This window comes from Exophiala oligosperma (assembly GCF_000835515.1).
Source record: "Exophiala oligosperma strain CBS 72588 unplaced genomic scaffold supercont1.3, whole genome shotgun sequence".
NCBI lineage: Eukaryota > Fungi > Ascomycota > Eurotiomycetes > Chaetothyriales > Herpotrichiellaceae > Exophiala > Exophiala oligosperma.
In genome coordinates, this window is record NW_015622820.1 from 1,238,740 (window position 1) to 1,265,721 (window position 26,982).

Below are 26,982 nucleotides of genomic sequence, written 5' to 3' on the forward strand. Positions count from 1 at the left end.
CTAAAACAGTTTAGCGTTTGTTCCCTTCAAACTTCATGCGCCTTCAAGGTCTTGCCCTCCTTCAGATAGAGATCTTTGCCATGATCCAGAATCAACTCTCTTTTCTCCTGGCGGTCTTCATTGTCTTTGTCAAACGCGACAATTGAAAAGACGACTCTCTCCAAGAAGCTCAGCCATCCCGCTGACCAGGACTGATGACGGCCGTCGACTCCCTTCCCCTTTCCCTCTCTCACCAGAGCCTAGTCAAGATGGAAGAGCGCAAAAGACCAAGTCCATACGATCAGGTCGACTCGGCTCCTCCGTCAAAGAAGTTGGCTACCTCTGCTAATGGCGCGTCAAAGTCCCACAAGGATGACGATATGCCATGGAAAGATGATCTTGAGGTAAGCATCGCATGCCGCATTGGCTTTTCGTCAATGGAAGTGGACACCCACTAATGCGATCCATCTATAGACATATCAAAAAGATGCAATTCTCCGACGGATGCAAGAGTACAAGAGGGAGAAATCCACGCTCGAGTCACAATTAAAAGAGATGAGGAAAAAAACCCGACATCACGATGATCATCTCCGGATCATTGATTCTTGGTTTCAGCAAGTAATTGATGAGGTCAAGCTCATTGTGCAAGGCGATGACGACGTAGATATGGATTCCTCATCTTTGCCATCCTCTCTCCTCTTTACCGACCAAGAACATTTCCAAGAGCATCTACAAAGTCGATCCAAAGAGATCAAAGCTGTGATATCGAAATTGTTCGGCTCTAACAACCCTGTCTCTCCCGACATAACGGAACTGCAGTCGCGAATATCCCGACTCCTCGCTGCTGAGAAGGGACACGTAGTGGAACTGTCAAGGCTCCAATCGGAGAAGGAAGATCTAGAGGCTCGACTAGAAAATGCGTCTTTGCGGTATATGGTTGCGGAAAAGAAAATCGATAGAGCCAAGAGCGTGACTGTCGCAAAATTCGAAAAACAGGCACTAATGGGCGCTACAAAGATGCAGACCGAAGATGGAAGCTCGGCCAAGCGAGAAGATAGTGTTGTCAACGGCACGACTGACCATGCGGAAGAACTTGCGGAGGCTGAAACTCAGCTGAACAAGACAGCAGCGGCTTCCGAGAAGCAGAGAGAACAGCTGGAAAAACTTGAGGAAGAGAACACTCGGTTGAACGCCCAAATAACAGAGTTGACGACAAAATCGGTAATATTGACGGATGACGATTATGCGAAAACGGAACTGTTCAAACAGCTGAAATCACAACATGAAGATGTGATCAAGAGGATAAATAACCTCGAAGCAGCCAATGCTGAGTTGAAAGAGGAAGCCACAAAGTTGAGATCGGAGAGGACGACATTTCAGCTGCAGCTTGAAAATGAGCGCCGGGTTGCCTTGCAAGAGAAGGAGTCCCTCCTTGCAGCATCAGAAGCCAATCTCGCACGTATTCGACATAACCGGGATGAGCTGCTAGCAGACCAGGCAGTCAAGAAAGCAACATTGGAACAGGATCAAGAAGCATTGCGAAAAATGAAAGACCTGTCCTCAGCTCTAGAAGACCAGATTCGGGCACTGGAGTCGAAGAATGAGCGCCTTTCTGGAGAGTCGACTGCCATGGCCGTGGATGATGCGACTTTGGAAGGCCTGAGTCTCGAAGAGCTGAGAGGAAAGTACACCGAGCTGGACCGCAAGTACAATTTGCTGAACGTTGAATTGTCGTCCATGTCGACAGCATTCCAAAAGACGTCCAAGATTGCAACTCAGAAAGTCTCAGAATTTGCAGCCTTGGAAGAAAAGGTCTTGCGACTGTCAGCTGAGAAAGCCAAAGCTGACCAGAAATTCTTTGCAGCCATGAAGAGCAAAGAAACTCGTGACTCTGAGGTGCGAACTTTGCGTTTGCAGAACTCGAAATCTGCGGAGGCAGTCTCACAATTGAAAGAGGCTGAAAATGCAAGTCGAGCTCTCTTAGTTACGATGGAGAAACAGCTGGCTGAAATGAAGGATGCTTTATCCCACAAAATTAATGAGCACCGCAATGTTCAACAGCAAAACATCACCCAAGGTCTCGAAGTTTCGAGACTGAATTCTCAAATCACAGAACTGAAGAATCAGTTAAGCACGAAAGATGCCACATTAGCTCAAACATCCAGTCTTTGTCGTGCTGCGGAGGTTGAAGCTGAAGAACTGAAAGCATCGTTGAAGGATTGTCGGCGGAACCTCGAAATGTGGAAGAGCAAGAGTGGCCAAAATGAACAATACGAGATTCTGCGGCAATTTGCATATTGCAATGTGTGCAAGAAGAATCTCAAGAACACCGTCATGAAGAATTGTGGCCATACATTCTGCAACGAATGCGTCGAAGAGCGAATGACGTCGAGATCGAGAAAATGCCCGAATTGCGGAAAGGCATTTGGCAGCAACGATCACATGCGGATCACGCTCTGATGTCCGACAGGAACGTTCACATCTGTAACAACACACCTCATTGACATCAATCAATCTCGAGCTCGGTTGTTGAGCCGTGCTCCGATTCTGCTCTCAATCTGTACGACTATCAATAACCCAGCGCATGGTTTTCGCGGAATTGATCACGCAGGATATCTCCACTTTGAGGACTGATTGTTGGAAATCGAAATGGAAGAGTTCTCTCCTGGAGGTGGACTTTCAACGATAGTACCGAGTATGCCACAGTCTCGTCCGCTCTCGCGGTAGCTGATTCATCATGTCGACAAGTCAGGTACGACCGCCAACTATAATCGTCAATGGGATGCACAAAGTGTAATACGGGGCGAGTAGACCCGGCTCAAAATGGCGAGTTCTCCAAGTGGAACCGAGCAGGCACACCCAACACTTCCAAGTGATACTCATCTCTAGCATGGCCGTGGCTCACAATCGGAGGTGATCCGCCGAACCAGTTGCCAGTTGTCGTACAGTTCGACAATTGGCCCAGTACAGCAGTTTCGAGTCAAGAATCGTCTCGCAGATAGCAATGAACAGATGAATACTTCAAAATTCTTCGCATGCTTCTTCTTCTTCCTTTCCATCGTCCGCTGTCAACGATCGACGTCCATCCGATCCTCTATTTTGACATTGGGTGCTCTTGCGTCGTAGTTTGTCGCCGTGCCGCCTCTGCCCTTTGGGTCCCCGCCCTCGGTCTTTTCCTCGTCGTTGTTGTTGTCGTCGTCGTCGTCCAATTCATCCCTTTCCATTTCGTCACCCTCGCCTTGGTCCTCGCCGTCGTCTTCACCTTCCCCCTCTCCCTCTCCTTCACCATCCGCGTCAGGTTCCGGTTCCAGTGGTGGGAAGCTCAAGTGCTTCCAGTCCTCGATTTCCTCGATGATGCTCTTCAGCCTGTCCCGGATGCTGTCCACGGCGAAGCTGCCCAGGATCAGGCGCAGAGGAGGGTAGCGACAATGTCCCAGTTGCCACACCAGCTCGGCCGCCTTGACCACGCTGACCGGCTGATTGTTGCCCATCCAATGTAACGTCCGCTGCGCATGTGCGGCGGGCGCATCCCTGCCCGTGTAGGGCTCGGACGCTTTGGCGACCTTGAAGTGACCGAACAGAGGAAGTGTATTGACATTGTTGCTTCCCGTTCCGCTTGTGGCAGCAATTGTGGTCCCTGGTCGTGATACTCCACCACCACCACCACCACCATTCGTGGTGGACACAGCCCCTGGTGGAACTTGTGTGCCGGCGGAGGCGGCAGCGGCAGCAGCAGCAGCAACAGTGCTGGAGGCCACGCTATAATCGTCATCGCGCCGTAAATGACCCGGCTCGACCAATGTCGCCCTGATCCCGAAGGGATCAACCTCATACAACATACTCTCGATCAGTCCCTCGACGGCATACTTTGTTGCGCAATATGGGCCCAGACCAGGTACACCGAGCGCGCCGGACGTGCTGCTGAAGATCAAGTACCGACCCGCCTGGCGCTGTCGAAAGTGCGGCAGAGACAGCTGTATAATGTTCAGGGTGCCCATGAAATTGGTTTCGAACTGGTTGCGGATTTCGTGCTCGTCCTGGTCCTCGCAGGCGCCAATGACGCCGTAGCCGGTGCAGTTTGCGATGATGTCGATGCGACCAAAGTGTGCGATCGTGGCGTCGAGTGTGGCCGAGACGGAGGGCCGGATGCGCACGTCACATAGAAGACCGAGGTACGTGTCGGCGTAGTTGGTCGACGAGGTACTGGAAAACGACGAGGTACTCGAAAAGGACGATAGCAGCGTTGAGAGCGTGGAAAGGTTGTCTTCGAGAGACTGGCCGACCGCGCAGACTCGATCGCCATGGGCAAGAGCGGTCTTGGTCACGCTGCGGCCCATGTGGCCCGTTGCGCCAAAGACGACCCATACTTTCTGCTTCGGAGGTCTAACGGCAGAAGGCGGATCAGTCGTGCTGGGGAGTGAAATTTTCAACGTCGGGTCAGACGAGAAGGCGGGAGATCGATGCGTGGAAGGTGATGAGGACGCTATGGTAATGGTTTGGCTTTGGTCCTGGGATGTGGTACGACGCAGGGCGTCCATTGCTGGTCTTTTCGTTTCCGACCAAAGCTTCGTCGAGCTGGTGGTTGGGGCTAATATTGCCGTCCAGACGCTCAAAAGAGCAGCTCTCGTACTGATAAGCTTCTTGATGAGATCTGATGTGACGCTTGGTACTCGCACTGGGAGGTCGTCTTGTCTCAGGCTTTCCTCTGCGTGAAACCCATTGCTGATTCGCTACTTGTCATGAAGATTCCTCTTTCGAAAGACCGTTCGTTTGCAAGTTTCGACTTCTCTTAGAATATAGACAGCTATTTTGATGGAGGAGCGTATGCCCTTTCCCGCCTTCGTTCGACGAGTCGCGAGTCGCTGGTGTCTGTGAACGAAGGATGGAAGATGTAGGGAAAAGAAAGACACCTCCTCAATATACCTATGTCGCATCAACGATCTCACTCGAGCGCTGTGTGCAAATTTACGCTGGTAAAGACACCTGATGCCGAATTTAATAGGTCGCTAGCTACTCAGATCGTTGGGTGTTGGAAGTGCTAGTGAGTTCAGAATACCTGATGGAAAGTACTCCAGTTTCTGATTAATGTGGGTGAACTGGCCGCCCTAAACAAGCTGCGGAGAAGCCGCCTTCGATCGACCAAAACAGCCTCACGAATTACCCCGCCGCTTTGACGCGCCATATCGCTTGTCCGGTCCTAAAGTTGAGAGGCTTCGTTTCTCGTCATTATATTTTGTTGACCCTCGAATGAACGAGATGTCTGAACCTCTCAGCGAGTAAACAGACCCCGTAAGTTGGATCAATGCTACTGCCTCGTTGACAATTCATGGCGCCTTCATTCAACTAGTAGTCACGACTCTCGAGATTTGCAGAACGAGGGCGACGCCGAACGAAGATGCCTGGAAGTTTGATCCTCAAAACAACCTCAAGCCTATGATGGACCGAAAACAAGAATCGGCGACCTCGGGAAGCTACTTGTTTCGTATTCAGAATTTACGCATGGGTTCCGCATCCGAATGTTTCCCGTGTCCGGTGCCGTGTCCGTCTCCTGCTTCGACAAGCACTGCAATGGTTGTCCGAACCCTAGTGAACATGCATAGTTTTTGAATGACATCTAGAATAGGTCGATCTCACACCGACAAAAAAGCATACACAGAGCGAGAAACGAGGTACATAAAGAGCGGGAACGACGTCTCTCTATGTTCTCGGTGTGAGCTTTGCCGACTCGACATCCATCTCTCCTCTGCCCAACTGAAGCAACATGGACGTAACAGGTTTTGCTTTGGTCACAGGCGCCGGTAGTGGAATAGGTAGAGCATGTGCTGTTGCTTTCGCACGGGAAGGCGCAGCTGGCGTCGCATTGTTGGATTTGGACGCTACGAACCTCGAGATTGTGGAAGCAGAAGTAAAGCGAGCCTGCACCAGGGAGGAGTTCCAGTGCCTGAAATTGGAGGTCAACGTCAGAGACGAGAGCCGTGTCATTTCAGCATTCAAGGAAGCCGCGAGACACTTTGGCAGACTCGACTACGTGGTTAATTGTGCCGGTGTTGCACATAAACAGGTTGGCGGGGTCATCTGTACGGAGACAAGTGACTGGCAAAGAGTAATGGATGTCAATGTCAATGCCGTTTTCTACTGCGTTCGGGTAGCGGCACAGATTATCTTGAAGCAAGACTGGGTGGTTTCGTCCATGTGAGAAGGTTTCCATTGCCCATGTTCAGTTGGCGAAATTGACACGACCGTCTAGAGAAATTTGCTAATGCAATGCGTAATAGGGACCATAATTCACGTCAGCGGGGGTCGATAGTCAATATATCGTCCATGTAGGTGTATACCCAGTTCTGCTCCCTTTGGTAGGAAACAAATTAGGGCTGCGACAACACATGACATCTCATGTCCTAGCAGACTCCAGTTTAAATGCCCTATAACACTAACGCGCTGATTGTATAGCATGGGTCTGGTCGGGATCACCTTGTCGACCGCATATGTACCTTCGAAGCACGCTGTTTTGGGTCTAACGAAGACCACAGCGCTAGACTACGCCGCACAAGGCTTAAGGGTTAATGCCGTTTGCCCAGGATATATAAATACTCCTCTCATCGGCACGAGCGACGAACTTGTACGAAGAGCCACCGAACAAGTCGAGACATTCACTCCTATGAGGCGTTGGGGAAGTGCTCAGGAAGTGGCGAATGTGGTTCTGTTTCTTTCGGGTGGAAGAAGTTCCTTCATCACAGGAAGTGCGGTGGCTGTTGACGGTGGGTATACTGCTCAATGAGCCCGCGACTCAGTTGAACAGAGCCCAGTGCCTAATACTCCGATTTCAAACCCCTTGGGTCTCACAACACTATACATGCTTTGTCTCACGGGCCGCAGCCATGATCTGTTTTTTTTTCTGGTCAACCTTGACTCAGGATGAATCTCCCCTCTGGAGACTTCATCTGGATTGCCGGATGTTGCGCCTTGATTCCGAGCCACCGTGCATATCCTTCGAGTTTCGTCTCGTTGTACCAAAGCCTTTGGTTAGTATTCCATAGTAAAATGACCGCCATTGTCCAAGGGATTCAGGTCATGCCAGTCCAAGTTGAACGAACTTGGGTCAAATATCGAGAGATCAGGCATGTCGTCGTCCGGGAAAAAGTTTTGGAATTGAGGACCATGGCCGGCGTGGAAGATGTCGAGCGTCTGATCCGCAAAAGTTTGTGAGCAAGTCTCTTCTGACCTGCATTGTGGTGGTGTTTTGTCGTGTTCCAGGAACTGCTGTTGATTCTGTAGTAGCGAGGGTAATATTGTTCCTGCTGATGCTGAGTATTCTTCACTCCGATCGTTCTCAGATAGGTCGCTGCGGTTTTGGACAGAGGAGATATCTGTGAAACGCTGTCAGTAGCCGTCTTACCTAAGTTTCTCGATGGTAGAATCAGCACTGCGACTCACTGACCTTCCGAGTTATCATGAACGGATAGGTCAGGGGCAAGGCCCCTTTCACCGCCATGTTGGTCAGTCGCGAAAGCGGCCATCTCCTTGCCTGGAAGGGCATAACCATGGTCTCCTGAGTGAAGCACGCCAATAGATTCAAGGATGGATGCTCTTGTGTAAGGAGAATTTCCCTCGAAGCTGGTCAGCTTCTCGATGTCGACAAACCGCGGCTCGCTCTCGAGTACCGTAGGGCTCCTCAGGTGCCGGTCAAGCAGCCACCGACAGTAGGTTCTCTGGCAAACGGGCTGGTCAGCTTCCAACACGGTCGATAGGAGGCGGCATCAGATACCAATAAACATGCAAATCTCCAGTAGCTTGCCATGATCTGCAACAATTTCACGTTGGCGCCGACATTTGCTCGAGCCCTTTTCCCGATTGAATAATTGGAGCTCCGCATAAAGGGGATCTGGATCGCGCAACCACAGTATGCAGCATATGCGATGAAGCTCGGCATCGCACTGACCCCGTCATAGCCTGAAAGCACCGCATCAAATAGTTCGGAAGCGGTGCAAGCATGCTCGTAGGCCTCTTGCGCTGAGATCTGCCTGGCCGTGGCGCAAGACACGTCGCCTTCGCCCCAAGAGAAAAGAGGCACAATGGACGAATGTAAGGCGCAAAGTGACTGGTGGTAAACGACGTTGAGCAAGAGGATGTTCGGAACTTGATCTTTCTGAACTTTCGCAATGTTTGATGGTGTCAATACCAGGTCATCCGGAATGCCTTGCCACCACTGGGATAATTCCTCATCTAAAACCTGAATTCTAGCCACCTTTGCGTTGAGATCTGGATCGGGACTTTTGATGAAACTGACCACGGAGGACCTGTGGGAAGTGATGAGTATCAAGAAGACCAAGCCTGTTTTCAAGTAGAATGGGTTACCATAGAGTCATTGCCCTGATGATATTTGACCAGATGCTCCCAGAGCATCCACCAGAACGTAGCGTAACCGGAAGACCTCTGTACTGACTGACCATTCCATTGAAATCCTTTTCTGGCCATGGCAACTCAAGATCCTCGATTCCAGCGATGGGAAATCGAGATGGACTTTCCGAATTCTGGCAGTGCATGAGATAGCAGGCCCAGAGGCGACGTCGACGTAATTCAGCCACCCACGGATCCTCGTCAGGTTGTGAACAAGGTCTCAAACCCAAAATGACCAACAAGTTGAGTGAATTGCCTGCATATGTAAGTTCAACACACCGCATCTTGTTCTAGTTACGTACCTTTGTGAAGATAGAACGTTCTCCAGGAACCTTGGCTGTGCCAGAACAGACTCAAGTTCACGAAGGTGACTAAATTGTCGTCATGGAAGCTTTCGACGTCCGAAAAAACAATCCTACCGGCACGTCGAGCCCATTCAATCATAAATCCATGATCTTTCAAGGTATGATGACCATTTTCATCTCGATAGTAGCTAAATGTTCTCACTTAGCCTCATCCTTGACATGGATGTCTTCGTCAACGTACTTTGATGCCAAGGCACAGACGCTCAGGACGACATGCGGGCGAGCTACTCCTGCTGCTAGAGTCTCGAGAAAGTGTCCTTTGTGAAGTAGCAGACTTGCATTGTAAACATTTTCAAAATACACATCAATCAGCTTCACAACGAGCGGCCCAGGGACAGCAAGCTCATAAGATCTTTCAAGTACTGGCTCTCGCAGTACCTTTGTCGATTCTACCACTTTATTGACGTGGTCTGCATCGCTCATGCCAGAGGCCAATCTCTCGCTTCGCGATGATGGGCGGGATGCAAATGGGAGCGAGCCACTTGCACCAATGCTGAAACCTTGCCGAGGTTTTCTTTTCGACCCGCCTGGTGCCCTGTCATTCTGGTAGACACAGCTGTGATTAAGTCGACGGCATCGCTCGCACATAGGCCTCTCTCCGGAGCAACGGATCTTGTAGAGTCAGCCACTCATTCTCCTACACACAACGCTGGGGGCTCACCTTCTGGCGCTTACAAATCTCACAGGCTCGTCTCGGCCGCCCTGAAGTAGTCGTAGTAGTAGTCATGGTCGCTCTCGAGGTTCGACCCCTTGAATACAACTCGCCTGCGCAGTCAGCATGAAAGAGGCAACACTGTTTTGAGACCTCAAAGGTGGGATGTGAACCAAGAAGAAGAGCTCAAGGAGTGGACACGAGTCGGACGTTGGTGTCCGCGTGCGGGCGAAGTCTGGGGAGCTGATCGGGTCTAGTAGTGGAACACAAGAGACAAATGAAGTGATGTCGTTTGGAACGGCCTTCCGGTGCGAGGTGACCTTCTCTCTTGCTTTATGAGACCTCAGTCTCGTCAAGGTCTCAAGGCCACCTTCGCAACACTGGAACCTTCCTAATTAGCCCCTTCTATGAAGCTGAACAAACCCACCACATCCACAATCAAGACTTGTGCTTAAGAGTTGAACTAGACCATAAATAGAATGTCAATACCGTTTTTGGGAGTACTTGGATTCCCCTCTCTCGTGTTCTCCACTCTCCGGCCTTGTCATTCGTCGATTTCAACCCTTCGACCACATCGATTTGCACTCCTACCTAATGACTCTGTCGATTGATGCAACTTCCGTTACTCGATAGATATTTTTCAGGACAAGCGGGGATTCTATCGCTGGAACTTCGAGTGCCATGACCTTCGCCACGCGAGGGAGACATTGGAGACCCCCGCGACTGATGTTCAGAGACCAAAGATATCTCCCCGGAGTTTTGACCGGTCACTAGGTCGAATCATGCAGGGTCACTGGGGTAACCATTTATTCTAGACGTTCTCGAGTTGAGCAGCTTAAAGAAGTATGCCACTCGTATCGATCCATATGGGTTGGAATGGCTGGCACCGATATCCTACCAAACGCAGGTCCACCGGAACAAGCGAACGGGACGTCATCTTCGATACTGAGACGCAGAGGTTAAGGATGGATTACATATCGCTTGCGGTATCTACTTGCTTGTGGGGGTTTACTAATTCTGGAACACATCTAGTTTCCATACAGGCGTTTGTGACAAATTACATGTTCTCCCCCATGATCTTTCGATCAAATCTGTTCACTTAAATTCTACTTCGGAGTCTAGATCCAATCACTCTTTCTGGGACTCTTGTTATGGAGCTCCCTCAAAGGCCTCGGCCAAATTGATCCTAAACAGCTTCGTCTGATTCATTGAGCTTGCGTCTGGCAAACCTCTTGCTCAAGTCACCAACAGGGAGTTGAAGAGGGAACTCGACAGATTCAAGAAGCTGCGCGAAAAGAAGATAGAAACCAAGGATGCATATTGCAAACACGAATGCGCCGGAAGCCTAGGACCCGGATGAGAAAGGACATCTACAACTCTGGTGAAGCTTGTACATACCACTTCGAGCTTTTGGAAGGTGACGACGTCGCCCTGAGCGGCCTTCCAGTAGGCCCCAGTCAGGAGCAAGACAGCTGCTTCAAGGAACAAGAACATGCCGAAGAATACCAAGTTCGTTCGCAGAGAGCAGATTAGATACATCGAGACGAGAACCCCCATGAAAAGCAGAAAGAATGCTTGACACACAATCAGTAATTGATCTTCAAGGTACTGGTCACACTTACCGAGGCTGGCTTCGAAACTGGCAACCCCGATGGCTCTTTCTTGTTCCGTAGTCGCGCTTGCGGTGAAGGCCGCCTCAGCATTGTACATGGGTGTCAAAGTGGCGCCGAACGTAAGAAAGAAGGCCCCTTTGATCACACACAAGTTAGATATGTCTACAGGTTCCACAGAATAACATGAAGGCCTCGACGACCGTAGTCTTACCAAAAGAACCGAAGACGACAAAGGGAAATGTATTGCCAATGAGCCACTCCATCACACACCCCATGATTTGCAACAACCCACCAAAGAAGTAGAATGTCCCGATGGTCGCAGCCCCGCCTCCTCCGGCACCTCGCCACCCCATCAGCGCGCACGAGAGTGGAGCGGCAGTAATGAGAAATCCAAGTAGGGGCCTGAACAGCATCACAATTAGAACACGTCTCACACACTTTGAGACTTTTGGTCCAAATCTCACAGTGGTGTAGGATTGGCAAAGGTCTTGCGAAGCTCGCCCCTGACACGGTTCCGGGGGGCAAGATAGAGCTTTTCAAACATCTCCATGCTGAGATTGACACTTTGGATAGTCTGCTGGCGATCCAGATGTTGGATACTATCAGAATCGGACTTCATGTTGTGCGAGGCCATGTTTGATATGGAGTCTTTTTGCCTCTCACACTCAACAAAGAGATATCGTCAGGCAAACCGAGGCTGAGCGACAATGGTGAGACGGAAAGGGTATCGATGTAATGAACTGCTCAGCTAATAACCAGGGAAGGATTGAAAGCAAGTAAATAAGCCGGAAGAGGGACAATTTATGTTCTCATTATCTCCTTACCATCATGATCCGGGGTGACTAGCCAGGGAACCCCGGCTCCGACGCTGGAAAACAGACTAGAAAACCGCTCCAAGCCCTTCCCCAGACCCTGAAACCGACAAAATGAGCTCTGCAGACCGGGAAATCGGACACGGTAAAGGTAGAAGCGTGAACGGGTCATCCTTGGCGACTCGGGAAATAGGTAGGCTTCGTAGATCCCTGTAATCATCGAGGGCCAAACCTTTTAGTTTTCCGATGTTGGCACGGTGAACCAGAAGCTAGTCAGATCATTATATTCAAGAGATCTTCTCGAAGGACTCGAAGGAGCCTCTTCCGAGTGTGAAGTCAAAATCAACCTGCCCTTTGACAGCTAGATCAGACTCTCTGAAACGAAGTTCCCAACATGACAACAATTCAGCCGGATGGATTGCAGTCGCCTCTAGAGTCTCCCACTGTCAACATCACCACGCACAGCTCGACGGGGCAAGCGGCGATGTATCTTGCCAACAAACCCGTCGGCCGACCACTTCCCGAGCATGGGATGATCGTCACGGAGGTCTACACATCTTCCAAGTTCCCCGTCGAACTCAACGATGAGATTGACCTTTGCCAACACCGGGAATTGATGGCGTCGGGCCAACTTGGAATCGTCAACCCCAACGGTACAGTCATTCGCTTCGTCGATTTCGAGCCGTCGAGGACGGACACGAGTGTCATGTACCACCGCACCCAAAGCCTGGACTACGGTGTCGTCTTGGAGGGAGAAATGATCATCGACTTGGACGACGGGAGCAGCACCCGGCTGAAGAGGGGAGATGTCGTGATCCAGCGTGGTACCATGCACGCGTGGAGGAATGCGAGCTCAACACAATGGGCACGAATGTTGTATGTCTTGCAAGATAGTCAACCAGTGGTGGTCAACGGACTGAGGTTGAAGGAGGATCTTGGTAGCGGCGCCGGGTCTTTTGTCAGAAGCGGCAACGATGTTTGAGGAAGTCCGGTGAGATGGATACTTCAGAAAGCAGTTTTTTTTTTCAAACGTTTATTCAAAAATTGGGTCGCTCATTCTCGCCTACCACAACAAACATTGCAAAGTAGACAACCCTCTTTGGGCAACATATTGACGGTGCCTTTTCAATCTACCTACAGCAACATCGACTGGATAGTGGTAGCCTCCAACGATTGTTCCAGCCGAGAAAAAACCCGGCGCAGAGACTGGTATCGCTCTTCTACTTGAGATGTATGCTCTGTGACTCGACCACCGCCACCTGTTTCCCAAACCATTCCAACATGACTTGATTCGCATAGGCGGTAGCGCCCAGGTGGCAATGCGCCTCTGCCGCTTCTGCCTTGGTGAACTTTTTGTAAGTGGCCCATTTGCCCAACTCTTGCGCGACCAAAGGAGGCTGCTCGGATCTTACAAAGAGATCGTGTTCCGCGTCGCCGACGAAAACTGGGCACTGCACACTGTTCAGCTTGCCGGAAACCGTCATCTTTCTGGCTTTCTGGAGAGCTTCGTGAATGGTCTCTGTCGCAAAAGCCCATCTCAGTTGATGGGTCAGCCATCTCAATTTGGTGTTTGACTGGCACTGCAGCTCGACCGCGGCATGAAAATTGTCCACGTCACCGGCGGCTTCGTATTGACGCCAAGCATCTGTTCCAGGACATCAGAAAAATCATAGATGGCATCGTTGAGGATGACGGCGGCAAGTCGGTGCTCGACGATGGCGGCTCGCGCTGCCAGGTAACCACCCAGGGAAACGCCGAGCAAGCCACATTTGCTCGAATCGACGAACGGGACATGTTCAAGCCAGTCAACGATTGGACTGACGACTCTCTCCCAGTCGTGGACAAAACCCAGACCCTGGTCACGGCGGACACTGGTTTGTCCGGGTCCTTCATATAGGATGACATGGTGCCCACGTTCGAGAGCTGCAAAGCCATGGAAATGGACCATTTCTTCGGCCGATCCGTCCAGACCACTCCCCATGATTAGGCATGAGCGGGGCCGATCATCCAGGGATGCGCGCAGCAGGATCACAGGGATTTGAAAGTCGCCGGCGTCCAGAGTGTGGCGCTGTGCAGGGATGGCGAGCAGACTTGCCGCCTTGTCGAAGTAGGACTTCCAGAGTCGGTAGCTTTCTGCCAACCGGGGGTCGGATCGATTGCCGTCAAGGAAAAAAGTAGAGGCGAAATGATATCTGGATATCCGAAAGTAGGCGTCCCTCAGCGTCACTCTGTCGTGTTCGCTCTCGGCGCCAACCGTCGATTCTGCCCAGTCCGCGAGCCGTCGAAACTCCTCGTACCAACTCTCGAAATCCCCAGGCTTGATGCGCTGGCAGACTCGGAGAACTTCTGCTACATCTGCTCCGTAAGATCTGGCTGTCGCAAGGATACGGAGAAGCTCAAAATGAAAATGCGCGTTAGAGCTAAGCTGCAACATGGCGACTTAAGAATGCAATGGCTGCGAACGAAAGGCTCGAGCAGACTCCGATACGTCTTGTCCTTAAATAGGTGTTGGAGTGGAAGGCCCCCGAGTACTACCAGCATGATATGCCGGAGAGTGAAGACCACGGGGATTCCGGGGTGCACCCAAGGAGGAGCCTCCTGTACCGTCCTAAAGTGGTATTGGCTTGCCGTATTCGGCAAGTGGATACGTTGGTAGTGTCCAGGCCGTGGGGAGGGGATTGAGGAAGCAGTAGCTCTAATCTTAAGATAACGTCATATTTTCGATCCGGCCGCCCTCGCCTCTTTTCATCTTTTGCAGAGGTCAAATAATTTGTGGGCGAGCTCGTTCAGCCGATTCCATTGTCCATACGTCCTTCAAGACAGGACCAGGACTCTCTGACCGGAGACGCAAACACGACGCCTTCGGAACTTTGATGGCGTTGTCTTGAAATGAATCCCTTCAGATTGACTGCTGATTGACAGGGCATCGTTCGCCCAAATGGCAGACTCAAATGACGGCTCATTCACGTTCATACCCGTGGACTGGCGCTGCAAGCCTGCGCAAGAGGCCATTCGGGTGCACATCATGCGGCGACGCCATCGTCAGGCGAGACGAGATCAAAAGACTCCACAAGCGAGGAGATACAAACGCCAGTCCGGCGAAGAAATTCATCTCTGGTCCCCCCTGGACGACCATTCTGGTCGATCAGAAGATTGGCTCGGATATCGCTGCGAGAGTTTTTCCTCCAGCCGAACTTCTCCTGAGTCTCTGCCTTTGGACTTCGGTCAGGCTCCAGGTGATGGACATGGGGGCCTTCGATTGTACTCTTCCCCATTTTCCCCCGCCTCGTCGGGAAACTTGAATTCCGTGATCAGTCCGCCGGTGCCAAGCCCGTCGGATGTGGAAGCGATACTGTTACAGCATTGTAAGGTCCCAATTCCGGTAGGACGGGTTTTCGAATTGACAATGCTCCGCAGATCTTCAATATGCCGGCGGGTCTCCGATCACTCATCAGCTTCTACGAGTTTACCGTGACACTGCGGGAACTTTCAACGCCTTCCTGGCGATAGTAGCAAGAAATTATGCGGATGAACACGGTCAAACTCCGCTTCTGAACATAACTGAGCTGGAGAATGAAGCTTTGAAAGAGGTTTCTGCGCAGCTCTCTCAGTCACCAACGGTACCAGCTTACAGCACCATGATGGCAGTTGCTATGCTGGCCAGTCTGTGCGAATGTCTTCATCAAACTGATATGGTGGATTCTCATTGGAGTGCCCTCCAGCAGATGGTTGACATCAACGGGGGGATTTGCCGTCTGAGAACGCACCGAGATCTCTACTCGTTTCTTTTGTTGGTTGAGGCCGTCGTGTTGAGAACCATATCTGGCTCCATCGCGCAGCCTCAAAGGGTCTCGTCACACGTTAGCGCGACGAATCAGGAGCTACAAGACTTCCTGAGAAAGCTCCATCAACAATTTGGGGTCCGAGTGACGACAAGTGACAGCTTAGGTCCTGGAATCTCAAGCCCCATTCTGACAGTGCTTTGCCGGCCACCACACAAGAAAGATCCATACTCGCTTGGAAAATGGCATAGGGCAAGGCTTGCATGCGTCTTATTCTTTACCGTCCTCGACCTGGGAAGCGCAGGTCTGCTGAAAGATGACCTCTGCTATCGCGCAGTTGAAATGGACATCGTGGATCGGGCACAAAATCATCTCGTCTACCCTGAAGAACTCTTTTTCGTCATAATACACAGAACCAATCAGGATAGGCATTGTCAATCGATTTGGAAAACCCTGAGATTGATCTGCGCTGTGAAAAGACTTTGCCAGCGAGATCTCAATACTTGCTGTCGATTGTTGACGGCTTGGCTTGGAATTCCGGACCTTTTTAATTTGACAATGCTGTTGGATGAGTGTAACGAACTTTCCGACCGTGTTGGTCCATCTTCATGAGCAGACATAATCTATATTCCTCGTCTGCAAGACGCAATGGGTGTCTTTTTTAGTTTAGTGGCCTGCACAGGTTATATGATTCCTGGTGATGCACCATATTCTGCTAGGCATACCTCTGAGGAAACCAGACTTCCGCCGGAATTTCTAGCTTTATGGTTGACTCCACTGGACTCGAAGGCGGCCATGGCTGAAAACAAAGGGAAGTATTGTAGAAATCGGGAACTGCGGAAATGAAAAAACCATCTCCCGATCCAAAAATGCTCCAGGGTCCCACACTGTCCGAACCTATTCTGATTCTGGAGTCCGCATTCCTAGAAGGTGAATTTACCGCATTCAACTTTAAAAGCCCTGCTCAGTCCTGGCTTTGAAATCAATGTCATTCACGGAACCCTGTCCCCTGTTTAAATTCGATAGACGTATCTGATCTCACGTCAGTTGGCCTTGGAACCGTAACAATTGCCGTACACTCTTTCCAGCATCACAAAATGTCCGGAAAAACACAAAAAGCACTTGTTGTTGAGGCACTGGGTAAACCAATCACCTTGGTCAGCAATTGGCCCATCCCCGATCCTGGTCCAGGCCAGGTGCAAGTCCGTGTCTCAGTCGGTAGCATCAACCCTCATGACCAAAAGGCTCGTGATTACGGGCTGTTCGTCAAAGACGGCCTGCCTGGGGTCTTGGGCAACGACGTTGTCGGTGAAGTGACCGTTCTCGGAGAAGGTGTGACCAAATATGCAGCTGGGGACCGCATCTTCACACAGGCATGTTTCAAGTCAGCTGGTTGGTCGCAAAACGCGCTCCAAGAATACGCAATAGTCGAAGTCGACCACAGCGCTAAGGTTCCCGAAACATGTAGCGACGACGAAGCCGCGACCCTGCCTTGCAATCTCTTGGCTCCGCTCTTCGCGATCCATGACGGCCTGGGTATTCCTGCCCCGTGGACACCAGAGGCTGCTAATTTCAACTACAATGATACCTCCATCTTGATTCTCGGCGGAGGAAGCAATACAGGTAGATTCGGTGTACAGCTTGCTGCACTTGCGGGAATCGGACGGATTGTCGTCGTGGGTGGCGACCCTCTGGAATTGAAAGGGTACGGTGCGACCGATGTAATCGATCGTCACGGCTCGCCGGACCAAGTCACCGCCAGGATCCGTGACATTGTAGGCGATGGTTTGGTACTTGCGTTCGATGCCGTTAATCCGCCACCAACGCAGCACATTGGCATCAACGCCTTGTCGACATCGAAGAAGGGCAAATTGGCCAGACTTCTGCCCAGTGGACCTCCAGACCTGTTTCAGGTCAAACTGAACGAGACTGAGTATGAGCTGAAAGACATATATGGGGTGTCGCTCTTGAACCCAGACTTGAGCAAGCCATTCTGGGCCAGATTGCCAGGATATCTGAAAGAGAAAAGGATTCATCCGACGGCGTATCAAGTGGTGAGAGGGCTAGATGCAGACAAACTCAATCAGTTGCTGGACGGCTACAAGGCCAAGCAGAGGGTGGCAAAGGCAAACTTCCACCCAGGATTGTAGGTACAATACTGCAATACGAATCTGATACTGCAATATCTCTGTCAGTATAAATATCTTCAGAAATGCAAGGACCACGAACGGTTCATAAAATGTCATAGAATGCCCTAAACACCCAGAGGAGTTGCTTTCGCCGCTGTTGCGAGCTTGAAATCGGAAGTGAGTACGGTCTAGAATTAATAATTAAGACGACTTGACACGGGATTTCAACGAATGCTAAAGATCAGTTGATGAAATGTAGGCAGAGTGACATTGCTGCGAAACAGTTTACTCCTTCAAATATACCTGGAATTTGGACTTCATCTTAAGCCGATCACCAGGATGCGGCGGGGAGTGGTCAGGAAAAGGGATGGGTCAGATGGATAAGCAGGGACAACAGCAGTGACAGAACGTCGGGGATAGCATGCAGTTGAGCATGAACCGCAGCCACCAGATGTGTTGTGGTGTTGTGTAAATAGGCAAACGAGGCAACGGCAAGATCCAACCAACATTGATTGATTTATTAGTGGCGCATGTGCTGATTCTTTTCCCCGCCATTTGACGATGATGATGGGCGGATCGATGGCGTCAACTCTTCAGCGACCAACAATTCCCCAAATCTCACCTAAGAACTCTTTACAACAAATAATCAAATCCATTTTATCAAGCACCTAGGACAAAAACTGCAAAAGCCCTCTTCTCTCACCTACGAAATCCCACAAAAGGTGTTTATATATTTCCCGCACGAGCAGCTGATCTTTCAGTTTCCGCCGACCCAACATCTTCCTTACCCTACAACTTTTAACAACACCGCGAGCGCAAAACCAAACATGAGGGCATACTGGTTCGACAACCAAGAGGTAAGTCGTCTCATCGATTGACAAGACTCTGACCTTTGGTCGTCCCTTTTTGAAAGCGTCCTTGCTGTTCTATTCACATCAGACTGACATTCCCCCGTCTCTCCTGCAAACAGGGCGACCAACGTCAGACCCACGACTCCGGCCGGGACGTCGACCCTTCCTACCTCGCCAGCCTAGGCGTTTTGTACTACCACTGCCCTCAAGTGTCGGAAGTCGACGCCATCGCCAAGGACCGAGACTACAAGAACAGGGACGTCATCACCGTGTCCCCCGACGCCATGGGTGCCGTCTACGAGGACAAGGTCAAGATGTTCTTCGCCGAACACCTCCACGAAGATGAGGAGATCAGATACGTCCGTGACGGAGCGGGCTACTTTGACGTCCGGAGCCAAAACGACGACTGGGTGCGCATCAGACTGGAAAAGGACGATATGATCATCTTGCCCGCAGGTATATACCATCGATTCACAACGGACGAGAAAAATGTAAGAAGCCCAAACAATACAAGTACCTCCATCGTGGACGGACGGATCAAGAAGAAGCTGCGCTAACACGAGGGACTCTCTGCAGTATATTCAAGCCATGCGACTTTTCAAAGACGAACCTAAATGGACCCCATTGAACAGAGGTGCCGAAACGGATGTGAACCAACATCGGAAAGCGTACCTACAGACCCGAGGTGCTGCTGCGCCAGTCGCTGTTTCGTAAATTACCTTAGGCACCGCCCTTTTTGACCAGTCAAAAAAGTGAGACATGAGATATCTCAAACAGTTTGGACACCAAAAACTGCAAACAGCAAATATATGTGATGTATAATGAATATTGAACAATATTGAACACTTCTTGGTCTTGATCCAAGTCATCCTATGTCGTTTGCCACGCACCGAGGATGATGTGCTATCTTCAACTATGCAACCGCGCTCGTCGGCGATCTGTTCAGCGAGTACTCTGGAAGAGTGTACTGTGTGAAAGCTCTGACCAAAGCGAATCACAATGATGGTCAAGATCTTTTCAAGTGCTGTCCTATCGTGGTAGTACGCACTTGTTGACCCGCGTACTGGACATAGTGGAATGCAATATTCCACATCTTTCTAGTCGTCTTCCTCTGTACTTGATATAGGACGATCATGCAAGGCCAGTCACCTAGCGGCGCACCCGTCGGGAAAGGTAGATCGACGAGAGGCTCTGTAAGACCTGGCAAATAAGAGGCTAAGACTCGCATAGATTGCAACGGTGAATAGACGAGGGATAGAACAGCAATCTCAACCATGAGGAAGTCCGGCCGACATATCCTCGAACCACCACCTGCTATCGATATGGTGACACTGATCTTCTTCCGGGTCCATGCCTCATCGTGGATCAGAATTAATGACCACTATGTAATGCAGTTCACACAAAACCGGACGAGACCCGTACACATCGACGGTTGTGATCGCACCATGGCCAGCACCGATAATAAAAACCGATTCGTGTGGGTCAGTACAAGAAGCCAGCCGTTCGGGTCCAAGGCCAAAAAGGACCTCGAGGCGGCTCGAGTGAAGTTCGAGCGCACATCACAAAAGAGGTTCATCGAAAATTGAGAGAGAAGCGACTATCCAGCTGTTCGAATACAGACATGAAGCATACTGACGCGGCGGCGCAAGGCGGCGCAAAGCGGGCATGATGACCACGGCGACCAAGATAAAATCTTCCCACAGCCTGTTGAACCAAACAAGTACTTTTCTTCACAAGAGCACTCACTATCACCATGAGCTCTTGCCCGGGCTGAAAATATGACTTGGTGAAGGCAGGACAGACCCATTCGATGCCCTGCCTGTAAACAAATATCCCTGTACCTTCATAAGGTTCTTGATCATGTAAGTATTCAAACCCATCAGCTGCTATATCGGAGCCTTATAATGTAACTCGTACCATGGATATCATGGAATGACACTGCTTCGACAGGCTACCACATCTTCGTGGCCAAACACCGTTCCAGTAAAGTGCAGGGATGACAATCCAGTCAAAGGAGCCTGGCTGCGATGCACAACGCAATGGTCTGTCGTTTTTCATGCGTTTATTTATGCCACAACCCTGCACCTCCGATGCGCATACAAAGGCTGTGAATGGATATACTCAGCTACCACCAACGCAACGAATAAGGGCTCAGTAAGTTCCATGCTTTTCGAAATTCTTCAAGCAGGCGAGGGGCTACACTGCTGGGATCCGCATGGTCAAGTGCTCTTATGGACTCTTACCAGCGGCGAAATTGCCGCAAGCTCCATGGCCCCTCGTGGGCTGTATGTGCAGCAGCTGAAAAGACACATCTCGTCATTACAGGTCAAAGAATGGCTCGCCCTTGAAACTATCTGTTTGAAACACCTGTGGTGGAAACCGGTTTGCAGCCCAGCAGGCCAGAATCCCTGGTGCAAGGTGTATCCAACAGACGGGAATAGCGGCGAGGTGGCGTGAAAGGCGACCATGTTATTGAACAGTTTTCGCAGCACAGTCGTTGTTGCGATTGTTAGAGGTTGAGCGTTGGAAGAGGTAAGCCAGGGCTCGGCGTCTTCTCAAACTGGTAGAGCTCCAGGCATTGATGGCGCCAATTGTGGAGCTGCACCATCATCGTCATGCTCGAAGACCTGGCTATTCGATCGATCACGACCTGTACGCCATCTGAGACCTTCAAAGATTCTCTCCGTTTCTTCTTGTGATGGGAAGTCGTCGGTAGGCCGCTGTTCTCTGCGCTCAACGAAAGAAGACGGTCTGTGTTCGTCCTGAGTTGACGGCCTGTCGTCATCCTGGCCTTCTCTGACTCTGACCTTGCCCATTCGTGGCCAGAAGCCCGGCAAAGGAACAACCTGTACGCGAGGCTCTACAACTCTTTCTTCGAACCATGCCTGAGCTCGTGCTTCCACAAGTTGTGCAATTTTGGGCACGTCTTGTAGCCGTGTACGCGAGCCGATCAAACTTCTCACGGAGAGGTCGAGTCGATAGTCAGGGAGGAAGGAGAAGGCCAAATTAGTCTTGGGCTTTCCTGTCGAACCATTCTTTTTCGAATTTCCGTCCTCTGGATCATCTTGTGTTGCAGGGACGAAACTGATGGATAAAGTACCTGAAAACCTCACCACCGAAACGGCGAGAGCAACCGGTAGGACCGCAGAAAAGGGTTTGGGGTAGTTGAGAATGAGTGCAGTCTCGATTGCGAGGGTCAGGTTGTCATCTGAAAGATCCACGTCCATCAAAGCTTGTAGCCTTCCACCAGTAGAGCTTGAAGCATCGTCCTCAATTGAGATGACTCGAACATTGCTGAAGATTGGGAACTCTTCCCCCATAGAAATCTCCGTTATCTTGATTTTGTCGATGTACGAAGGTCTCTTGTCCGGATTATTGATTGCTTCTTCCAAGCTTGCCAGTATCGTGGGCGTACTTCCCGTCCCTTCTCTAAGGTTGTACGCGGTCTGTCGATATTGCGCTATTGTCTGCGCGAGCAAGACATTGAACCAGTCCAAGCTTTCGGGCTGGTGAGTAGAATGGCTGTTCTTGTGGGGTCGATTCGGTATATGGTAATACGTTTTACGCAGGATCGAAGCAATGTCGGTGGCATTGTTGGGCACTGGCCGGAGGACATTCGAGCTGGCTTTGTTTCGAAGAGACTGTGAAACTGCGGTTTTGGACGAGGCGACACTGTGAAGAGAGGGTGTCCGAACGTGTTTAGGAATTCGATTGGCCGATCGGGAAGGAGGAGGAGGAGGCTCGCCGAATATAAAGAACTTGATGAACGCTGCAATAAACAGAGCGACCGAGACTTGACCAAGAATAAGGCCTTGGGTGAAGGTCAGGTCCGAGGACATATTGGGAGGTGGCCAGAGTCGGGAGGTGGCTATTTTAGCGGGTGATATACATGAGAGCGGTATGAGGCATTTCCGAGAGAACCACTATTGCCTTGAAGCCATTCCGATCAACGGATAAACACGTCTTTTCGCGTTTCGATATATTCCTTTGGTCGTGTAATTGTGGTGGAGAAAGGCGTGGTGCGATTCTCTTATACGCAAAGTGCGGGAGCTGCTCTTTTCTCCAACAACGTCATTTTGCATCGCAGCAGCAACTCCAATATAATTACTCCGTATGTTGCTATCAATTCTATCTCTTTTCTCTACCCACCAACACCATCAACTACAGTAGGAGGGTGTCGCCTCTCATGATCCTATTTATGCGACTTTGGCTAATACCCATGGCGTCTTAAAATGTCCAACTTGCCTGCAAAGGAGAAATTAGAGTGGATGAAGCAGCAACTTGGGAAAGAACCGACGAAACTCACAATGTATGATATTGAAGCTCTATCCTTCAAGTATCAATGCAAGCAAGTCTTTCTTTCATGCCTATGCAAGGACAATAGCGTCCTATCGGTTTGTGGTGACATATCCGTAGAGTTGAGCATCTCACACCGACCCCGGAGCGCTGACACCACAAGCCCCTAGACTTGATCATAAAAACCAAGCACAAACGCTACAGCTGCCACCCACAATTCGGTAGTGACGGCGTGGTACCCTGCATCGCCCCTACTGATGACAGTGTTGATAGTCGCGATCCATATATTCGCAGCAGCGATAGGTGTATATGTACACTTCGCACATTGCGAATCAGAGCGTGGTCGGTGGAGGATGGTAGATTGACAAAAGTATGGTGTTGTCTTCGAAGGGTAGGCTGTTCTCTAATGATGGTCTTTGGCGATAGCTCGAATTTGGCTAACGGGTCCGTAGTATGTAGAATAGGAACTGAACTGAACTTCCCCAGGCAGAGTTGTGTTTTTGAAGTCTTTTATAAGACTTCAACCGTGAGTCTAAGGTGTCAAGACCAAAGCCACAAGGCATACTACTTACCCTAACGAAAAATGCAACACCTTCCCTTCACCGCGATGCAGCACGGTCGTGGCTTTCCTAATTGTACTAAACATTGAGTACAGAGTCACACTCCGCCTACCGAACTCCAGGTAATTGATTTATTTTAGTCTTGTCACTATTTTCAAATTCCACGTGGCTGTCTCTGGTACTGAAGATGTCTTCTACTCAACTCAGATTTATTTAAATCTAGCGAACCCAATCAAAAAGGAAAACTTCCAAAAACTGGTCTCCGCCGCGACTCGAACGAGGGGCCGTTTCGCTCGGCGAGGCATATGTACGCTCCGCTCATGAGCTGACATCGCGTAGCAACATGGGATAGCTTTGTTCTGGCCCTCCGAAGCTGTCATCGCTTGAACTTGCTTGGGACCTAGGTCTAAACTTCCCAACACTGACCTTTAGAATCACCGTGGACTAGCAGAAACTTCAACGTCGTTATGTCGCCACTACGTTGACCAAGGTGGCCATGCAGAACACCATTTATTGATGGTTTCGCGCTGAGGACTGCATGAGCATACTGCATTCTCTTGGTGTCAATTGGGGAGAGATTTGTCTTTCAAGGTGAAGTACCGACATACACCACAGAGTGCGTTCTCCATGAAGAGAAAGTTCGTCTCCTCTGCAGCTTTATAGGTGCATACTGACTCACAGCCTGGCCAAGGTGAAACCCTTGATATTCACTCTTGAGACGATGTCTTGAAGGAACCACTGCCCTTGCTTATTGGGAGGTATCACTCGTCGAAATGAATGGTTTGTTCCAAACGCGCAACGTACTTATGTAGGTATCCCTATCCAATATCAGTCTCACTTGTGAGCGGACAACCACAGGACAGGCTTAATGCACCGATGCACCCACTTGCTTACGTGGGATATCGTGCCGTGAGAAGCAATGAATATGCTATGCATAAAATTCACTTGATCTGCACTTGCACAAGCCACTACTTAAGCTTGCTACATGTTAAAATCCTACTTACTATTTGATATGCTCCTCATAATGTGGTTGTTTTCAACGAGCGGTGCCATACAAGAACGTGAAGCCGAGAGCTGTCTCGATATGTCTCGGTCCGAGTACCATAACTTCACTGGGAAGCCTCTGAGTCCTCTCTAGGGCCTAGTATTTGGGTCTGTTAGGTAATAGCGTGCCTGAAGACAGAGAGAGTACTCCGGGATATGGGTACTTGTATTCAAGTATTTTCAGATGCGACGGGAATTTCACGCAGAGTCCGCTGTGGCGCAATCGGTGGCGCGTCTGACTGTTAGTCGTATAAATCAGGTTGACAACATATATCAGAGTCCATCCTGTCCGGATTATTTGATTCATGTTTTGGCATAAAGTATGAAGTTTGTCTTCATTGCTTTTGGCATTGTGTGGATCTCCGGGGCACATGTTAATGGTGCGCTAGAAGGTCGTGCCAACGTGTTGGGGGGGTGGACTTGGCAGTCTCACATACTCTCTCTGTCTTGCCGAGCTCGAAGTTCCTTTTGCAACATACACCTACACATATCCGTAGACATCTTGATCAACAATCAATCTGCCGTATTGGAAATTCTACGCGTTGTGCTGTCCTCGGCAAGCCCTGCTCCCGGGACTGCAAGATACATCACACCAAAGTCTCGCATATTCTCTCATTCATCGACCTGCCGCCTAAAACCCCCAAATCCGTGGCACTGAGGGGCAGCGAGAGGAACGGTCAGTCCACTTGTTGATGAGATCAGCAATCGAACGACGCAACCTCAGCGGCCAGGTTCAGCTTTTGCCTGTTCGAGATCTAGCAACAACAACATTTCATCTCAAACCCCAGGGGTAGCACAAATTCCATATGATACCTTGAGCTATCTTCCTGTACAGAGGCGACATGTCCTCTGTTGGAGACGATCGCGGATACAAGGTTGTCTACACCAGCAGAAAGAAAGATTCCGATCGGGTCGACCATCACAGACCGCGCCGAGACTACGAGTATCCCGAAGAACGAGTTGCGCGTCGCGACTACCGTGATGAACGGGTAGAGATCGACAGGAGCAGCCGCAGTGACTTTGACGCTGGTAGCACCAGGACGACTTACAAGGTCGGTCGAGACCGGAAATCCGAGGCTTACCTCAAACGCAACGACGCGATCGTTATCGAGAACCCAAGAGACTATGGGCGTGCAGAATACGAGGTCGTCCGCCCCACAAGGAATGCCGACGGTGCATATGTGATCGACCTCGGGGGAGGCGGCCGTCCTCGGGGACGTGACGACCGTGAAGCGAAGTACTACGATGTCGACTATCGCTCGCGACGCGGTGACGATGTCGTCATGTACGACTCACGTGGCCGAGACCGAGTCGTGAAGGACACGGTCTACAAGGATGTCCAAGTGATCGAGGACTACGACGATGGTCCTCGCTCCGACCGACGTGGGCGTCGCACAGTAGGTTCGTATGAAGAAGAAGACGAAGTACCGCCACCACCAAGGCGCTTGCGCAGTGCGATGAGGGGCAGGAATGATTCCCCGCCCGAAGTGTGGGAGCACAAACGGTCACGAAGTCGAGTAGGGTTCTACAGGGACCAGGTTAGCCTGCACGACGCCAGCGAGAGTCGACACGAACGACCGGGCGCCGAGGCACATCTTGCGGGCAAATACCTCGTTGGCCACAGAGGCCAGCGCGTCCGAGATGATGAGTATGACGACGATGATGATCACCGGAGTGGTCGGCATAGGAGACGATACGCACCTCAACGGATGAGTGAACCGCGCATCACTGGCCAGGAAGAATACGACGACGACAAACGGACCTTCACCGAGGACGTTATGAGGAGCTATGAGTACGAAGACGATGCACCCCCGAGGCGGGCGTATCCACCCCAGAGAAGTCGGTCCAGAAGGCGACACTCACGACGACGACATGCCGACGATTATTCCGATTACTCCGAACATGAGGTCCGAAAACGAACCGAGGAGTACTATTGACGAATCACGAAAGTTATGAATTGAAAAATGAAAAGAAGCTAGTCAAGTTTTCCCATGGGCTCAATCGTATCCCATATTTCGAATGAGAATGCTACGTAGAGAAAACATTCAGGCTCTCACCATGAATGACCGATCTTGAGATATCCGTGTGTAAAGACTGGAGATAGTGCCGCGGCCAGAATCTGCCGCGCCGACGGCCTTACGAAAAGGATCTAGTGATAAGGCTTTGCCATAAACCTAGGGCTAGGGTCTCAGTGATATTTGTAGACGGAGTAGTCCTTGAGGAGCAAACGGTCAAATCCTTATCAGTTGTATCAGAATCGGTGAATGGTCGTGTGTTTTGGAACCTTGCTGATGATGTTCGCGTGGGAGTATCAATCTGACTTGATCCAAAGGCCTTTGTCAACGCTTTCGTCTCGAAACAAAAACCCTGTCTCCTCTCATAGTTGTAAAGAAATTGCATGAGCCTCTCTATCCTGGAATCTACGTGAATACAAAGCTTGCCCTACTTGTTGTATTCTATCGGCCCGAAAATGGCATCGTCGCATGAAAATGTCCTCACTAT

The 26,982-nt window shown here is 50.5% G+C and overlaps 10 protein-coding genes across 10 annotated transcripts; 6 read left to right on the plus strand and 4 right to left on the minus strand.

Moving 5' to 3' along the window:
* Positions 1 to 85: 85 nt before the first annotated feature.
* PV06_03262 (uncharacterized protein) lies at positions 86 to 3,006 on the plus strand. The gene is made up of 2 exons (XM_016404029.1): positions 86 to 383; positions 454 to 3,006. The coding sequence occupies exons 1-2, from the start codon at positions 195 to 197 to the stop codon at positions 2,437 to 2,439; spliced, it is 2,175 nt and encodes a 724-aa protein (XP_016265034.1). The 5' UTR covers positions 86 to 194; the 3' UTR covers positions 2,440 to 3,006.
* PV06_03263 (uncharacterized protein) lies at positions 2,712 to 4,567 on the minus strand. The gene has a single exon (XM_016404030.1). The coding sequence runs from the start codon at positions 4,515 to 4,517 to the stop codon at positions 3,048 to 3,050; it is 1,470 nt and encodes a 489-aa protein (XP_016265035.1). The 5' UTR covers positions 4,518 to 4,567; the 3' UTR covers positions 2,712 to 3,047.
* Positions 4,568 to 5,740: 1,173 nt separating this feature from the next.
* PV06_03264 (uncharacterized protein) lies at positions 5,741 to 6,826 on the plus strand (the record flags this gene model as incomplete). The annotated part of the gene is made up of 3 exons (XM_016404031.1): positions 5,741 to 6,171; positions 6,255 to 6,302; positions 6,430 to 6,826. 3 exons carry the CDS (start codon positions 5,741 to 5,743, stop codon positions 6,755 to 6,757), a joined length of 807 nt encoding a protein of 268 aa, XP_016265036.1. The 3' UTR covers positions 6,758 to 6,826.
* A 176-nt stretch (positions 6,827 to 7,002) lies between these two features.
* PV06_03265 (uncharacterized protein) lies at positions 7,003 to 9,468 on the minus strand (the record flags this gene model as incomplete). Its single annotated transcript, XM_016404032.1, has 7 exons — positions 7,003 to 7,346; positions 7,418 to 7,688; positions 7,745 to 8,276; positions 8,335 to 8,632; positions 8,679 to 8,869; positions 8,923 to 9,353; positions 9,403 to 9,468. 7 exons carry the CDS (start codon positions 9,466 to 9,468, stop codon positions 7,003 to 7,005), a joined length of 2,133 nt encoding a protein of 710 aa, XP_016265037.1.
* Positions 9,469 to 13,038: 3,570 nt separating this feature from the next.
* PV06_03266 (uncharacterized protein) lies at positions 13,039 to 14,252 on the minus strand (the record flags this gene model as incomplete). The annotated part of the gene is made up of 2 exons (XM_016404033.1): positions 13,039 to 13,354; positions 13,411 to 14,252. 2 exons carry the CDS (start codon positions 14,250 to 14,252, stop codon positions 13,039 to 13,041), a joined length of 1,158 nt encoding a protein of 385 aa, XP_016265038.1.
* A 504-nt stretch (positions 14,253 to 14,756) lies between these two features.
* PV06_03267 (uncharacterized protein) lies at positions 14,757 to 16,212 on the plus strand (the record flags this gene model as incomplete). Its single annotated transcript, XM_016404034.1, has 2 exons — positions 14,757 to 15,183; positions 15,236 to 16,212. 2 exons carry the CDS (start codon positions 14,757 to 14,759, stop codon positions 16,210 to 16,212), a joined length of 1,404 nt encoding a protein of 467 aa, XP_016265039.1.
* Positions 16,213 to 18,339: 2,127 nt separating this feature from the next.
* PV06_03268 (1,2-dihydroxy-3-keto-5-methylthiopentene dioxygenase) lies at positions 18,340 to 19,425 on the plus strand. The gene is made up of 3 exons (XM_016404035.1): positions 18,340 to 18,586; positions 18,700 to 19,071; positions 19,157 to 19,425. Exons 1-3 carry the CDS (start codon positions 18,557 to 18,559, stop codon positions 19,292 to 19,294), a joined length of 540 nt encoding a protein of 179 aa, XP_016265040.1. The 5' UTR covers positions 18,340 to 18,556; the 3' UTR covers positions 19,295 to 19,425.
* A 429-nt stretch (positions 19,426 to 19,854) lies between these two features.
* On the plus strand, positions 19,855 to 20,166 carry PV06_03269 (uncharacterized protein; the record flags this gene model as incomplete). Its single annotated transcript, XM_016404036.1, has 1 exon — positions 19,855 to 20,166. One exon carries the CDS (start codon positions 19,855 to 19,857, stop codon positions 20,164 to 20,166), a length of 312 nt encoding a protein of 103 aa, XP_016265041.1.
* PV06_03270 (uncharacterized protein) lies at positions 20,133 to 22,560 on the minus strand. The gene has a single exon (XM_016404037.1). The coding sequence runs from the start codon at positions 22,417 to 22,419 to the stop codon at positions 21,136 to 21,138; it is 1,284 nt and encodes a 427-aa protein (XP_016265042.1). The 5' UTR covers positions 22,420 to 22,560; the 3' UTR covers positions 20,133 to 21,135.
* A 2,412-nt stretch (positions 22,561 to 24,972) lies between these two features.
* On the plus strand, positions 24,973 to 26,528 carry PV06_03271 (uncharacterized protein). The gene has a single exon (XM_016404038.1). The coding sequence runs from the start codon at positions 25,323 to 25,325 to the stop codon at positions 26,415 to 26,417; it is 1,095 nt and encodes a 364-aa protein (XP_016265043.1). The 5' UTR covers positions 24,973 to 25,322; the 3' UTR covers positions 26,418 to 26,528.
* Positions 26,529 to 26,982: the final 454 nt, after the last annotated feature.

Coding starts and splice junctions, on each gene's coding strand:
- PV06_03270 (XM_016404037.1), bottom strand. CDS start 22,419: ATGTCCTCGGACCTGACCTTCACCCAAGGCCTTATTCTTGGTCAAGTC.
- PV06_03268 (XM_016404035.1), top strand. CDS start 18,557: ATGAGGGCATACTGGTTCGACAACCAAGAG. Junction 18,587..18,699: donor ACTGGTTCGACAACCAAGAG/GTAAGTCGTCTC, acceptor TCCTGCAAACAG/GGCGACCAACGTCAGACCCA. Junction 19,072..19,156: donor TCACAACGGACGAGAAAAAT/GTAAGAAGCCCA, acceptor GACTCTCTGCAG/TATATTCAAGCCATGCGACT.
- PV06_03271 (XM_016404038.1), top strand. CDS start 25,323: ATGTCCTCTGTTGGAGACGATCGCGGATACAAGGTTGTCTACACCAGC.
- PV06_03263 (XM_016404030.1), bottom strand. CDS start 4,517: ATGGACGCCCTGCGTCGTACCACATCCCAGGACCAAAGCCAAACCATT.
- PV06_03262 (XM_016404029.1), top strand. CDS start 195: ATGACGGCCGTCGACTCCCTTCCCCTTTCCCTCTCTCACCAGAGCCTA. Junction 384..453: donor CATGGAAAGATGATCTTGAG/GTAAGCATCGCA, acceptor ATCCATCTATAG/ACATATCAAAAAGATGCAAT.